This window comes from Panthera onca, chromosome D3 (assembly GCF_046562875.1).
Source record: "Panthera onca isolate mPanOnc1 chromosome D3, mPanOnc1 haplotype 2, whole genome shotgun sequence".
In the NCBI taxonomy this organism is placed as follows: Eukaryota; Metazoa; Chordata; class Mammalia; order Carnivora; family Felidae; genus Panthera; species Panthera onca.
In genome coordinates, this window is record NC_138350.1 from 5,103,948 (window position 1) to 5,119,927 (window position 15,980).

At 43.8% G+C, this 15,980-nt stretch overlaps 1 protein-coding gene and 1 long non-coding RNA gene across 3 annotated transcripts; one reads left to right on the forward strand and one right to left on the reverse strand.

Annotated features, from left to right (window-relative positions):
- Positions 1-515: 515 nt before the first annotated feature.
- On the reverse strand, positions 516-10,228 carry TMED2 (transmembrane p24 trafficking protein 2). Of its 2 annotated transcripts, XM_060612108.3 has the most exons (5): positions 9,944-10,228; positions 8,287-8,479; positions 7,858-7,878; positions 5,119-5,226; positions 516-2,045 (listed from the first exon to the last, which is right to left on the reverse strand). In XM_060612108.3, the coding sequence occupies exons 1-5, from the start codon at positions 10,121-10,123 to the stop codon at positions 1,921-1,923; spliced, it is 627 nt and encodes a 208-aa protein (XP_060468091.1). In that variant the 5' UTR covers positions 10,124-10,228; the 3' UTR covers positions 516-1,920. The 2 variants fall into 2 exon arrangements, with proteins under 2 accessions (XP_060468091.1, XP_060468092.1); XM_060612109.3 differs by lacking the exon at positions 7,858-7,878.
- A 77-nt stretch (positions 10,229-10,305) lies between these two features.
- LOC144613924 (uncharacterized) lies at positions 10,306-15,342 on the forward strand. The gene is made up of 3 exons (XR_013551401.2): positions 10,306-10,523; positions 12,634-12,813; positions 14,619-15,342. It is a non-coding gene; the product is annotated as an uncharacterized LOC144613924 (long non-coding RNA).
- Positions 15,343-15,980: the final 638 nt, after the last annotated feature.

Here is a 15,980-nt window from a genome sequence, read left to right on the forward strand (position 1 = left end):
CCCACATGCATAAACCACATACTTGAGTGAAAAAAAACTCAATTTTCTCCAAATGAAAAAATACTTGATGTTTACAATGAATCATCAAAGAAACCACACAAAGAAAGCTAATATTGGGTTCCTACTTATGATCCTCAAGTTTATAAACCTAAGAAGTGACAATTTGGGGTGCCTGGGTGGCTCAGGTGGTTAAGCATCCAACTCTTGATTTTGACTCAGGTCACGATCTCACATGGTTGTTCATGAGTTCAAGCCCCACGTCGGGTTGTCGCTGACAGCGTGGAGCCTGCTTGGGATTCTCTCTCCCCCCGCTCTCTCTCTGTCCCTCCCCCATTCACTTGTGTAATCACCAGAGCTCTCTCAAATTAAATAAACAAACATTAAAAAAAAGTGACAGACATTTATCAGGCACGATAACTCAGAAAACATGAACGTGCGTCATTTGTGATATGAATAGAAAGCTGGTACTTTAACAAATGTTATTTAAGCATTAATATGAAACAGAATACTAAGACTGTTTTTAAAAAGAATTGTTTATTTACTGAACCTGGGGCAGATTAGATACACAACCAATTTTAAATGTACATCTTTTAATTCAATTTTGAAGTGTTTTCACACACACCCAAAAAAAAAAAAAAAAAAAAATTGGAGTTGCAACAGCTGTCTTAAGGTAAAATACAGTCACCCTAAAACTGTTGCAGTATTTTCACCCAAGGTCGAAAAATTGTTTATCCTGAACATGAAAACCTGTAACAAATTTAAATTAATTATATAAAACTCGTTACTTGTAGTTTTCCCCTTGCAAAGATCCAAAAAAAATGTACAAGTAACTAACATACATCAGTCACAACATAATCCTGGATCACCCCCACACCACAACCAGATGCGCCTTTAATTTTAAACCCATCATCAGAGACCAAGAGAAAGTCATGTCATTTTATACAAAACAAAATTCACATGTGCCAAAAAATAGAGACCCAAGAAAAACAAAAACAAAATCCTAGTACTGACAGTGATGTTCAGTACCCTAATTAAACAGTGGCCAAAATGCCACTGATCAAAAATAAAATAGTGGCTGTATATCACTGCAATGAAATCCAAGAGGCTTTAACCCTTTGGCATCAAAAATCCAGATGTTTCCAATTGCATGAATGCACACTTCCTACATGCCAAGAGTGGAGAAAGTGGGTGTGCCAGCACAGAAAGAAAAGAGCTACCATTTGCTGCAACACCCAGAGAACTGGCTTTAGGAGAGACTTCTTACAAGGTTAGGCAGAAACCAAAAATGGTTATTAGCTGCTTGTGTCATCAACCTAATTGGAGGTGACTGAGTCCTAGGTTCAAAATACAAATTTAGGGGGGGAACACGTTGTCGGGGAAGTCTTATCTTCAAAGCAGAAACAAGACAGACAGGTATAAAAGTAACAACCTGGTGACACCCCAGTCAGAGCGCTGCCAACAGGCTGAGTGGAAAATGTCAAGATTCAGACTTGTTTCTCCTAAGGACTCAACAAAATGAATCTTTAATGACTTGAACTGCAGGTAAGGGATCCAAAGTCATTTTAGTGAAGTACTATCCGTAAAGTACTTGTCTGAACAAACTGCATTTTATCATGAAAACAAAAGGAAAATAGATATAACAGGGACTATATGCCTGTATTTCACTTACAGTGTTTGAGTTCTGAAAGGCCTATATAATGGAGGCAGAATTCAAATAAGAAATTATGCCAATCAAGTGTCAAATTTTCACTATAACTTTCCTAAAAAGGTGTTTTCCTCCAATATCTATTAATCACAAAGAAACATAAGCTGTGAATGTACAGTTCTGAAAATAAAAATGTAGAAACTAATGACATTATTATGACCAAGATGTTTGGTAAACAGTGAATTATGATTTTGAGATCATCAGGAAAAGGCTTTTTAAACAACCCTCCGGACTTCAAAAAATCTCTTCAGGTAGTAGATCTGTCCCAATGTCATGGCAACTAGAACAAGAGCTTCAAAGAAGGACCAAAGGACCACTCTGCTGTTTGTGTTGTCGTTGACTGTGAGGACAAACAAACAAACAAAATTTAACACCAAAAAAAAAAAAAAAGCATAAGCATCATAAATCATCCTAGTCTTTAGGGAAGGAATATTTTGCACACCATTCAGAGTACTCTAAATATTTTTGTCTTTTGTCCCCAAGCAACTCAACAAACTTAGAAGCAGAAAATTTTAGATTTAAATGGGACCTTAAGGATTCATGGGGTATGGTCAAGCCTGTTCCGCTATGGGGAACAGGGGGGGAAAAGTGACTTTAACCTCTAGGGTTAAAACCCAATACAACCTTCTTTCTCCCTCCCATTAAAATATTCCTACATTATAATCCTTTTTGCTGAATCAGAAAACGGACTTAAAAAAAACTAAGAGATGATTTCAAGATCATACAGTTACCCAAAAAGCACTACCCACCAAGTCAAAATGTGTCAAAGTGACTTTCTCCTTAAACACGTATTTAACAAATATTGAGCATGGATGATGCACTTGGCACCTGCTCCAGATGCAGGAGGTTCTCAGTCTCACGGACCACCACTAGCGGTTACTACCGACCTGGAACCAGTTCCACGATTTACCCCACTCTTAAGCTAAGGATCTCATCCTTGAAGTAACAGCCATGACCACTCTTTACTAATTTATTCTGAAGCTCCATCTATGTCACATTCTTTCACATTTTCCATCAAATTCTACAGCCCTAATTGTTTTTAATTACTAGGCAGTTTCTGATTTGTCTACAAATGGCCAATACTAAAAACAATTATAATTAGCAAGACAGTAACGGTATAAGTCAGCTGAGTGCATATTTTTAGATATATGTGTATCATTTGTAAGACACTGACTAAAATTAAAATAGCTAGTGGGGGGCGCCTGGGTGGCTCAGTCGGTTGGACGTCCGACTTCAGCTCAGGTCACGATCTCGCGGTCCGTGAGTTCGAGCCCCGCGTCGGGCTCTGGGCTGATGGCTCAGAGCCTGGAGCCTGTTTCCGATTCTGTGTCTCCCTCTCTCTCTGCCCCTCCCCCGTTCATGCTCTGTCTCTCTCTGTCCCCAAAATAAATAAACGTTAAAAAAAAAAAAAATTAAAAAAAAAAAAAAAAGCTAGTGGACTGACAATCCCTCAAAAAGAAGTGAAAAGCAATGGACAAGTTCCCAAAAAGATAACTTAGCTACTAAAAAGTGTGGCTTTTTTCCCCCAACAGTAAAAAAAGACATACACCCAAAAACATTATTAACTAGAACTCTAAACGATCACCCAAGCTAAAATTTTAGTACTAACCAGGGCATGAAGTTTACTTCTGCTGAAGACTTAGTAACCAGTATCTAGCATACCTGTGAATGACTAGCTTTTCAAGATTTGTGTCTGAAAGGGGAATGGCTGAGTCAACACTTCAAAATATTAACCAATCATGTAAAAAGAAGTATTTCTCCCTTCACTTCGCTTAGAAAAGTGTGTATATAAGCCACTGTCCTCACACTACTCACACATCTGCCAGACCTAGAAGATGTTATTATCACAACACTGCAGTAGGGGAAAAAAAAAAAAAGTCTCATTACATTCATTTCTAAGGAGCAAGTGCTACAGAGAGATGTACAAAAACCAAACAACATCATGGGAACTATTTGATTTGCAAAAATAAACAGAATGCCTAAAATTATATTTGTCAAACAAACACAGGAGCATCTCCGCGCAAATAAGGTGTGAAAGAGTAAGGCTGGATGTCTTCTACAGACCAGAAGACAGGTGCTCCCTCTGGCTGCCGTGTTCCCAAGAACTTCCCATAACCTTGAAGCCATCAGGTCTGAACTGGTTAAAACAAAAAGCAATGAAAGCTCTTGGACCTCAGACTCTGCTCAGTGTCCTTCTCATCCCAGAATGGGCTGGCCCCTGGTGGTCAGCAAGGTACTCAACAAATAGGTCCCTGCCTGGTGAGGGCGAAAAGGTGGTGATCCCAGAGGAACAGATTATGAGTGGAGGCAAAGAGAAGGAATCATGGTGGAAGAGGCAGGGGTGCATGTACACAAGCCTTGGCCCACCTCACGCCCCAATCCGTATCAGCGAAAACACGGGCTCCATATCAGCGAGAACAGGGGCTCTCACTTTTCCAGCCCGTTGTGGTTTTTCATCACTCTCCCATACAAGGGCAAAGTGTGTGCTCTAGGTCCCAAAGGCTCATTTCCATATGTGGCAAGGAGAGATGTAAGAGGGAAGGGGGAACACAAACCACACCTTCAAGAGGTTCAGCCTGTGCCCACTATCCCTTAGAGTCACTCTTCTCTCCACTCCCTACCCCAACCTGGAACAGACTCCTGACATAAAGCACTTTGCATTCACAGACAAGCTTGCTCCCGTGCAATCTACCCCCAAGAACTATTTGGAGGATGAAAAAACACCGAACCATAGATGTGGACCTGGATCTAAGATATGGTATCTGGTCTGTGTGTCAATATGGTACCTCTTAATTTTACATGCAAAAGCACAGCATAGTGCTTAAGGCTACATCATGGGCTTTTGCGACTAAACATGGGGTTCCTTCCAGCCATCACTGCTTCCATAGACAAATATACTCCCCGTCCCCAGTTTACAAATTTAAGAACCCAAGCTGAGCTTCACCTGGTGGCTGCCTAGATTCACATTTTAGTGCTATTTTATCTAAATAAAACGTTCCATGTTAGGGAAAAAGCTAACCTTTAGCATATAATAATAACATTGGCACAGAAATTTCAAAATATGTGATTAAAAACCAACCATTTCACACTTTTCTTTTCTGCTTTAGGAAAACTATCACTGAATATTCCTTAGCTGACCATAGATTTTTTAAAACTCTTAAAAGCTCGTGCTAAATCTTCGCAGCATTTTTCACTTTAGATTTAGTGTCCCAATAATAAACTAGTCCAATACAAAACTCTACAAACATGTACTCAAAAGATACCTTTGAATAGGTGCTTTTTTTAAATCAAAGCTTTAGTAAGATAATGTTTGTAAAACATTCACACGAGGAAAATATAAACAAGCTGTTGAGAAATACACCTTCACCATTTCATGGCCACCACACTGCTGCAAAGTGACGGCATTAACTTACTCGCTCTGTGTATCCTCTCCCGGACTTCCATGTACTCCTGTTCGTGTTTCACAGCTGTCATTGCCACTGCCAGCTCATTAATCATTTCTTCTAGCTTGTTCTGGTGAGCTACAGAAAAATTTGAAAACAGATTGGCACATATTTGGCAATCTCCTTTTGAAAAATACTTTTAAAGCAATAGTCCTCAAAATATTCCTTAGAGAAGCCATGTAAAAGAAGGTGTTTAGAAATGGCTCAGACATCACTTTGGACTACTGATGACCATTTAATTCTCAAAGCATTTTTTAAAGTTCATTCCCAGTACAGAAACCTCTTTCAGGGTGGGAAACACTATGTAATACTTACTAACTAAGGGAGAACAGTTAACCCTAAGAAATCTCCTCTAATGAATTGTTGCTAAGTTCACTATACTCACTGCTAACTGAAGGGAAAAAAAAAAAAAAAAGACGGGGCGGGGGGGGGGGGGTGGAGAACAAAATATAAAACAAACAAAATTCCTAATAATCCTATAAATAACAATATTTAAACTAAAATAAAAATCTATGCCTTAGAATCATATAACTCTAATGTTAAGAGCAATAGCATTAGAATCATATAACTCTAATGTTAATTTAAAAGCAGCATCAAAACAGACTTTTAATCTCAATGAAGCTGAGTGTAGAAAAACCTGAAAACACTCTTGAAAAAATTCACACCAAAACTCAAACATTCTTCTACGAAACTCAAAGCAGTAATTTCACTACAGTGGGGAATGCCAGGCATTGTAAGTGAAAAAACAAGCTCACAACTGCACAAGGTTTAAAATCAGGTATTCTTTTTAGCCAAAAATGAATACAAGGTGAACGGACAGTTCTGAAGAATAAGTGTATGCTTCTAGATATTGCTAGAAAACAATGTTTTAGGAACATTGTGACAATGAACAAAACAGTTAGGAAAAAAGTATATACCACAAGAGAAAATTCCCACTGGAGGGCCCCTCCCATATGAAGGTAGTTAGGTTGGAATCTCTAATCATCCCTCTCTAGCTTCACTTTGAAAGCCCCAAGCGTGATGTGACCTTAGGAACAGGGCTTCTCAGGAATGGCACTGTTGACATTTTGGAGCAGAAAATTCTTTGTTGTGGGGGCCTGTCCAGTGCACTGTAGGATCTTCCATCCAGCCATGAGAATCAAAAATGCCTCCAGATAGGGACACCTGGCTGGCTCAGTTGGTAGAGCATGCGATTCTTGGTCTCAGAGTAGGGAATTCAAGCCCCACGCTGGGCATGGAGCCTACTTAAAAAAAAAAAAAAAGTCTCCAGATATTGCCAAATGTTCCCTTGGGGGGCAAAAACTGTCCCTTGCCTGAGGACCACTCCTTTAGAGTAAGGTTTGATTTCACAGCTTCCATTCGTCAACATTAACAAAAGCAAGGATTTTAAATATTATGTTAAAGGATTATTTAAGAATAATTTAATACTCACATTCCTCAACCAATATTTTCTAAATTTAGAAAGGACCAATTTCCAGAAAATGAACAAGCACAAACCCCTTCAAAACTCCTAATTCTCCTTGAGTTAGCCAAGTTCCACGCCGTAAGTGGCCCCGAAAAGCAAGCACAAGAATTACTAAGTAGTAGGATTCTCTAAATTCTACAGATTTCAAAACCTAACAAATACTTTATTTTTTTAATGTTTATTTATTTTTGAGAAAGAGAGAACATGAGCATAAGAGGGAGAGAGGGAGAGAGAGCGAGAACACGAGCATAAGAGGGAGAGGGAGAGGGAGAAGGAGAGGGAGAGGGGGAGGGGGAGGGGGAGGGGGAGGGGGAGGGGGAGGGGGAGGGGGAGAGAGCATGAGCATAAGAGGGGGAGGGGGAGAGGGAGAGAGAGAGACAGACAGACAGACAGAATCTGAAGCAGGGTCCAGGCTCTGAGCTGTCAGCACAGAACCTGACATGGGGCTCGAACTCACAAACCGTGAGAGCATGACCTGAGCTGAAGTTGGACACTTAACTGAGCCACCCAGGCGCCCCAACAAATAACTTCTTTATGATGTAAGTACCCTACAAACTGCTTAATATCTAAAACAAATATTATCGCGTTAACACTATGAAATGTGTTGCACTGCTAGTTTCCACAAATCCTGATGTACGCCGTGCCCCCTCCCCTCCAAAAATCCAAATGTGCTGGTTCTTGGTAACCAATTCCTCCAAAAGACTTAATTCAGGGTTTGTTGCTGGTCAGTAGAGAAATATAGATCAATCTAACTGCAACATATGGCTGAAAGAGCCTTTCTCACCATATCTAGACACGGCTTCTAGAACTGGAATTCACGTCCAACCAAATTTCAAGTTAGAAAACTATAATAATGGTAAAAACAAGCCAACGAAGTACTCCCTAAAAGTCAACAGCACCATTTGCCATTAGCTATGTTTAAGACTTTTACTTCTCCAGTTACAATTGAATCTTTTCACCCTCAACATTCATCTAAAAGAAACAAACTATGATGTTACTACTAAAATGTCAATCCCTATGTTTCCAATGCCATTAATTTAAAATGACCTAACCTATACCTCCCATCATCCAAGTAAAAACCACAGAAAACAATCAGTCTAAAACTCTAATTAGTTGTAGGGGTTTTGTAATTAAGAGAAAAAACACTCTCGTGCGAACAAACAGGTTAGAATGGAGGAAAGCAGAAATTAGCAGCAAACAAAAACGCAAAAAGACAGGATGCTGTCAAAAGACAATCTACCTACCATCCCAGGTATCTCCACCACCTAAAGAAAAGCGTAAAATATAAACACACACAAAAATAAAACGACAAAATTTAACCAAACCAGTCATGTATAAATGAACAATAAACAACAATGTATATACCAGGATTAGCAAATCCACACAACCACCTAAAGCACACATAACCTACATGCTTACAAAAGCACAGAATGACTAAGAAAAGTTGCAAGAGACCGTGGTAAAGAACTGAAATATGAAATTCCAGAAAATTGTTTTTGTTAAGTAGGAGTCCTGGAGAAATAAAAAGTATGTATCACAAAAGCTTTTGGTTTTAAAGACGGTGAATGAGCCTCGAATAAGAAATCAAAATAAACGCTCCATTCAGATGAATAAAAACGTACACAATGTTAATTCTTAGAACGTGACAGAAGTCTTCTGAATGTTCATCTCACCTTCTGTCTCCATGTCTTGTCCTTTGGGGGCCTCCCCAATATCAATGGTGAACATCACTATTTTGGGAGTCATAGTAGACATCCTATTGCTGAAACAAAACTTGTATGTTCCATCCATGTGAGCAGCAAATGTGTATTTCCCACTGGACTCTCGGTCTCCTTTATAAATTCCTTTATTATCAGGTCCTGTAATCTGGAGGCAGGAAAGAAATGCACATCACAGAAGATTTAAAACCATACTTCTCCGTAAGCGGTGTCGTCGGCAGTAGGATATTCGCTAAGAAAATTTAACTTTCACTTAGTGACAGTAACGTCTTTGGGCTGCGGTCTCGCACTCATGAAACAAAGCTGGACTCGATGGCTCCCCAAAGCACCTTTCCATTCTGAGTACGTACGTTTCGTCCAACCCAAACATCAACTCCTCAGAAACAGAAGAGCACCGTACACGTTGTCTCCAACTGGCCTGTATCAGCAACACACGTGCAAACTCAACCACTAACACCAAAACGTGAAAAAGGATCTTTAAAACTAAAAAATCTGAGCAAGCTACATTTCTAGGTTTCCCTAAATGATTGCTGCAAACCAGGGTAGGAACCTGCTTTATCTGAGACGCCAGAAGGCTTCAGAAAACGACTAGACTGGAAATTAAGGGACCCGTGTTCTCATCCATCTGCTACACATCAGCGGTTAGGCTTTGGTCACCCTAGTTCCTCGTAGAGAGCATGCAAAATCTGGAGACTGGAATAACTGGCCTTTAACGTCTTAACTAATTTTATCAGTCACTCCTTCCACTATCCCCTTATTTTTGGGCTTCACTCTTACTGTGTCGTTTGTGCCCAACTCTGCTGTTCACTGCCAAATGGAAAACCCTAGAACCCAATTAATCATGCTAACAGTGAACTTAAGTATTACTTACATCTGGTTTCCTAAATAAATAAGTAAATAAAACGCGAAACACTCTTTTGGTTATAAAAAAAAAAGGGGGGGGGGTATAGGAGGAAATTCGGGGACGCTAGTTCCTAAAATAATTTCCTGTTTTCTCCAGATACTTTATCTGTAATCATCACGCCTAAAATGAATGACCCAGCTCCGGCTTTCCCCTAGCCAGAGACGGCAGAAGGAGGTATCTGGAAGTCTGCATGAAAAGAGGTTAAACACTGAAGCTGTTTCTACGAAAAATAAAGACATGCACAACGCAAACGTCTGCCTAGCCTCCGTCAGTGGCATTCGCTTTACTTTCTCCAACACTAATCCGTAACACGACGGAATGCAGCTGCAGACCCAACGAGACCGGCCCTCGGCTAGCCGCGACACGTTAAGCGTCGCCTGGGCCCGGAGCTGACACGCGGCGCCTGGTCGACGAAGCTCAGCGACAGGTTCCACGGGGAACCCGCCGTCCAAACTGAGAACGCAAAGCAACTAAGCAACGGCTCCGTATCCGCGGGGCATCCCGGGGCACGGAATCCCGGCGGGCCGCGGGGGAAAGGGCCGTGAGGGGGTCGCCCGGGCGGAGGCCAGACGGCGGCCCGGGCCCCTCCCAGCGCTCGGACAGCGGCCTCCACGCCCCGCGCCCCCGCAGACCCAGCGCGGGCCCCAGCGCCTCCAAACCCCGAGCCGCCGCGCGACCCCGCCTCGGCCGCGGGCAGCGCGCCCGCACCTCCACGTCGATGTCCAGGAAGCCGCCCTCGGCCACCTCGAAGATGAGGCCCATCTTGGTGCCCGAGGTGACCCGCTCGAAGAAGCACTCCTCGGCATGCGCGTCGATGCTGACGAAGTAGCCCGAAGCCGTGGCCAGAAGAGCGGCCAGGAGCACCAGCAGCTCGGCGAGCGTCACCATGGTGGGGCTGGGGCCGAAGCCAGGACCGGGACCGCGGCCTCCAGAGCCGCCGCCGCCGCCACCGCTGCCTCCTCAGCCGCCGCCGCCTCTGCTCCGCCCCTTCCGGCTGCGCCACCCGAGGGGGCTGATGCGGGCGCCGTGGATTGGCGGGCGCCGGCAGCTGCCACGTAACGGGCGCACGGCGGCCGCGGAGGGACAAGGCGGCTCCGCGCACCCCGAGCCTGGATGGTGGCTCTGAAAGGCCAAACATGGTTGTCCCCACCATCATCCCTTTCGCGCGCAGGCTAAGTTTCACGTGGACCACACCAGAAAGCGACAGTATCAAGAAACCTCCCGCGCCCAGTGCGACGCCCTAAGATTGTCTAAAGAGATGGCGAAAACTTTGGAGGCAGCAACAGAAGTAAGAAGTAAAGGGAGATGGGGGCTGACGCCAAGGGCTTCGAGATTCTCTGTTGCCTTCCCCTTGCCACCAGGGACTCGCCAACAGACTCCAAACGAGTCCCCAGTTTTCCACCAGTTTGATCCAGTTCAGATGACCGTTAACCCCCTAGATGACGTCGGGATCATTTCCATCTAATTGTTTTGCTGTTGTTTAAGATTTTATTTTTTTAACTTTTTTTAATGTTTATTTTTTGTTTTTGAGAGAGACAGCATGGGCAGGGAAGGGGCGCGGGGGGCTGGGGGGGCGGGAGACACAGCATCCGAAGCAGGCTCCAGGCTCTAAGCTGTCAGCACAGAGCCCAATGTGGGGCTCAACCTCACGACCGCGAGATCATGACGTGAGCCGAAGTCCCACGCTTAACCGACTGAGCCACCCAGGTGCCCCAGATTTTATTTTTTAGGTAAACTATGCACCCAACATGGGGCTTGAACTCACAACCCAGAGATCAAGAGTGGCACGTTCTTTGGACTGAACCAGCCAGGTGCCCTACCATCTAATGGTTAAAACAAAAAACACACCGACCATCGCACTGACACGTGCGACCGCTCCCATTTAAGGGAAGAACTGATACTCTCTGATTCGAAGAAGCCTCCTCCCCCTTTTCCCAAAAAAAACCCACGCCGACTTGCATACCAGCCCCTTCTACCCTAACCCCAGAAACCCTTGCCTTGAGTCCTAATTGCGAGAAGGTGCCTTCAGAGCACGAGCTCCCCTTCTCCGTTCTCTGGCCAATGAATGAATTACCTGCCTGCCATCAAATACCGTCTGGTTACTTAGCCAACGGAATTAAGCAGGGAAAGCACTTACCGCTTGGGAAACACCCTAATCCCACAGAAACCTACCAGAAAGGATGGAGATGGGTGTAGACTGGGAAGGGGCACAAGGGAACTTCCTGGGATTTGGGAAAGTTTTTATATGTTCACATAGTATTTTTATACTTAAGACTAATACACCTTGGGGCGCCTGAGTGGCTCAGTTGGTTAAGCATCTGACTTTGGCTCAGGCCATGATCTCACAGTTCATGAGTTCGAGCCCTGCCTCAGGTTCTGTGCTGACAGCTCAGATCTTGGAGCCTGCTTGAGATTGTGTCTCCTTCTCTCTGCCCCTCCCCTGCTCGTGTTCTGTCTGTCTGTCTGTCTCTGTCTCTCTCAAAGGTAAATAAACATTAAAAATAATAATAATAGGGATGCCTGGGTGGCTCAGTCAGTTGAGCGTCCAACTTCAGCTCATGTCATGATCTCACGGTTCCTGAGTTCGAGCCCCGTGTTGGGCTCTATGCTGACAGCTCAGAGCCTGGAACCTGCTTCAGATTCTGTGTCTCCCTCTCTCTCTGCCCCTTCCCCACTCATGTTGTCTTTCAAAAATAAATGTTAAAAAAAAATGTTTAATAATAATAAGAAAAGACGGCTGCACCTTAATTTACTGTATGCATATAATACTTCAACCACAAAAATATTTTTTACCTGGTTCAAATCCTCCAAAATTGGAATTCTGTCAGCTTCCCAAAGTGTTCCTGCCACATCACGCCCCCTCAGCTCTTGCAAACTGCTAGGACAATTTTCTGCACTTTGCTGCCAGATACACTTCTACTCATCCCTCAAAACCCAACCCAAATGTCACCTTTTTTCTTCTCTCGAATGTCCCTAGACATAACCTCTGCCACATAGCAGCCCTGTCTTCTGTGTTGGCGATGCAGATTTGTGCAACCGGGCTATGGTTATTTGCCAGTCTGCGGCACTCCTGAGGCACAGTCTTGGCACGTGTATGCTGTGCTCACAGAGCCTATCCCGGGGCCACAAAAGACCCCATTCATGACACTAGGCGGAGTGTGCTGACCTGACCTGGCGCTGGGGAGACCTGGCTGCTTACTCCAGTTTTGCACATAGCTGTGTGACCTTCATTATGTCCCATCAGCTTTGAGCTTCAGTTTCCTCGCTTGCAAAAGGGGGAGGACACCACGTCCACCACGCGCCTTGCTCATCTAGTGAAGTTATTAAGAGGATCAGATGGCATCCCGTATGTGAAGGTGCTGTGCAAATTTGAGGGATTTTTTTCTTTTTCTTTTTAGGGATTATTTCTTGAAAGACCATCAGGCAATAGGGGGCAGTAGTGGCCCAATATCCAGTTTCCCCGCTTCAGGTGTCAAAAAACAGGTGCAGGGCTTCCTTGACTGAACTCAAGAGCTCTAGTGATGTCCCCTGACTCCCCGCTCTCCGGACTGTGTCACAGGCCCTGCTTGTGCTGGCAGGTCAGTTCTGTTGTGTTATTCTGGGAGCCCAGAGCCTGTTCCCTCCAGCCTCACTAACCCACTTATATGCCTCTCTTTCACTGTATTGAAGTTCTTCCTGCTTATAATAACTACAGTAGTTCCCTATTAAGATGAATTAAACTGGGCGCCTGGATGTCTCAGTCGGTTAAGCAACCGACTTCGGCTCAGGCCATGATCTCACCGTTCCTGAGTTCGAGCCCCGTGTCAGGCTCTGTGCTGACAGCTCAGAGCCTAGAGCCCGTTTCAGATTCTGCGTCTCCCTCTCTCTCTGCCCCTCCACCCCCCACACTGTATCTCTCTCTCCAAAAAAAATAAACATTAAAAAAAAATTTTTTAATGAATTAAACTGAAACAGGTTTTTTGACTTCCCAACCAACCGAACTGTATAGAAAAGTGCCAAGAACAATTCTGTTTTTATCTAGAAATGAAATACATGAATTTTCACTTTCAAACTGATGAAATATTCTAACTCCACTTACCAGGGACTTAAAATGTGGACATTTATCATGTTGGTGGACCACCCTGAATTATATATTGTTGGATTTTATAAAGTAAATCAGGGGATCCAAATTCAAATGCCTTCAGGGATCAGGCAGTTTACATGAATGAGTGAAGGCACCCCAGCTTAAGGCAATAGGGAGTAGGGAGGAGTGTGGCAAATTGGAGCATAGATGCTGTATCTAAATACACTTGGCTCCAGTGTTTGAAGACACAGTGGTGGCCAAACCAAAAATGCAGCCAGAAGTCATCTGTGAATTTATTTTTTTTGTATTAGAAACGTAATTAACTGTGCTATCTAAAAATCAGAAAAGAGACAAAAGTAACTCCAATCACAGTACCATAAACTAATCACTTATCAACTACTTGGCATAGTTCCTTCTTTGTAGAGGGTTTTCTTTTCAGTGGCATAGCCATAAATTAGTCATCAAGTGTCTTTTGACATTACTTCGGGATCTGAAGACAGGCTCTCAGGACTTGCCAGGCCCACCCACTGTAAATGTACACTTTTATGGTCCTCAGCACAGACTGGCAGGTGCTTGCGTGCCATGGTGTGTGTGAACGCATTCAACACAACAAACAGATGGCTCATAGCCGGCACTTAGTAATATATGATGAATGATGAATGAATCTCTCAACTCAGGTCTGGCCCAGAACCTACCAGGGGGTTATCAGTAATCAGTGAGGTGCAACAAAAAAATGGGTCCTGTCCTCCCTTCCTTCCTTCCTTTCCTTCCTTCCTTCCTTCCTCCTTCCCCCCTTCTTTCCAGCTTTACTAAGGAATAGAGATATAATTCATGCCATGAAATCACTCTCTTTTTTTCCCACATAGAAGCTCTTAGTTTATTAACCCTCCCATGAAAAATCTGCACAATCACCACAGATAAAATCACTGCAGAATCTTTACTCCTTTTTTTTTTTTTTAATTTTTTAATGTGTATTTTTGAGAAAGAGCAAGCGAGTGAGCATGATCGGGGGAGGAGCAGAGAGAGAGATAGAAACCCAGAATCCGAAGCAGGCTCCAGGCTCCGAGCTGTCAGCACAGAGCCTGACATGGGGATCGAACCCATGAGCCGTGAACCAAGCGATCACGACCTGTGCGGAAGTCGGACACTCAACCGACTGAGCCACCCGGGCGTCCCGTAATCTTTACTCCTTCTGTTGCCCAATCTCCAGCCCACTGTTCACCAGCCCCAGCATTAGCTTTTGCAGTGCCCCTGACTTTCTTCGTTTCGTTCTTGCATTCTTTTCGCCGTTTTCTTGAGGTCTTTTTGTTCTCCCAACAGGCCAGGTCTTGCAAGTCTATGTTTGGGTTCATGTATCTTTACATACCCTAAGGAATCATAAATCATGCCAAAGCCAGTTGTCTTGCCACTGATGAGGGACAGAAGCAGAAAAATGTTCACCTTTAGCCCAGAAGGGTGACCTATATAGCCTGCACGGTTTTGATAAGCATCAGGTAAGAGCTGCTTGCTACATACTTAAAGGGTCTCATGACCGCCTGTGCATCTCATTGATAGTTCATACCGAGCTGAATGATAAGCACCAGAGAAATCTTGCAAAAGTAGTTTTACGAGTAGACATTCAAAGAAGACATTTGTGACCTACTACTCCCTGCACGTCCCCTCCCCCTTCAGCACTAAGCATATAAGCACCAGCTTCATACAGCAAGAGTGCAGATTTCTCTGCCCAAGGGTCCTGTCGCCGTGCTGCTTAAATAAACTTACTAAGTTGCCCTGGAACACGTCTCAATAATTCTCTCTTGACTGCCTCTCTCAATGATCCTGCAACAACACTGCCAAAATTCGTTCTGAATCCAAATACAAAGATAACATCTGTTGTGGTCTTGTACATTTTGGCTAGTTTTTCTTGAATTTCTTAGGTACTGTTGCTTTCCAGGGTGTAGAACATCGATGACCATTTGTTTCCGTAAAGTAGTCAGTCAGTCATGAACTTTCCGGTCCGGATAGTTATTGTGTCGTTCACGGTGGTGGCTGAGCTCCAAGCAGCCAGGGGGGAAAAAGAGCAAAATCACTTTTTTTTTTTTTTTTAATGTTTATTTATTTTTGAGAGAGACACAGACAGAGTGCGAATGGGGGAGGGACAGAGAGAGGGAGACACAGAATCCGAGGCAGGCTCCAGGCTCTGAGCTGTCAGCAAGGAGCCTGACGCGGGGCTCGAACCCACGAACCGTGAGATCATGACCTGAGCCAAAGTCGGACGCTCTACCAACTGAACCACCCAGGCGTCCCGTGAAATCACCCTTTTAATGTGTACGGTCCAGTGGTTGTTAGCATATTCAGAGTCGTTCAACTATCACCTCTGTCCAATTCCAAAACATTTCATCACCCCTAAAAGAAACCTTGTACCCATTAGCTGTCACTCCCCATTTCCCATTTCCCCCAGCCCTCCTGGCAACCACTCATCTATTTTCTGTCTCTGTGGATCTGAGATGAAATCGTACAATCCGTGGCCTTTTGTGGCCAGCTTCTCTTACTTAGCACCATGTTTTCAAGTTTCTTCCACGTGGTACTTCATTCCTTTCTGTGGCTGAATAATACTGCATTGTGTAGACGGGCCACACGTTGTTTGCCATTTGATGGACATTTGAGTTTCCACTTTTTGACTATTGGGAATAATGCTGCTAT

Bases quoted from the DNA above. Each gene is read 5' to 3' on its own strand.
- TMED2 (XM_060612108.3), bottom strand. From the start codon at position 10,123: ATGGTGACGCTCGCCGAGCTGCTGGTGCTCCTGGCCGCTCTTCTGGCC. The intron at 8,480-9,943 runs GTGCGGGCGCGC...TCCTGCCTCCAG, and splicing joins TCCTGGACATCGACGTGGAG to ATTACAGGACCTGATAATAA. The intron at 5,227-7,857 runs GTAGGTAGATTG...ATTTTTCTGTAG, and splicing joins TGGTGGAGATACCTGGGATG to CTCACCAGAACAAGCTAGAA.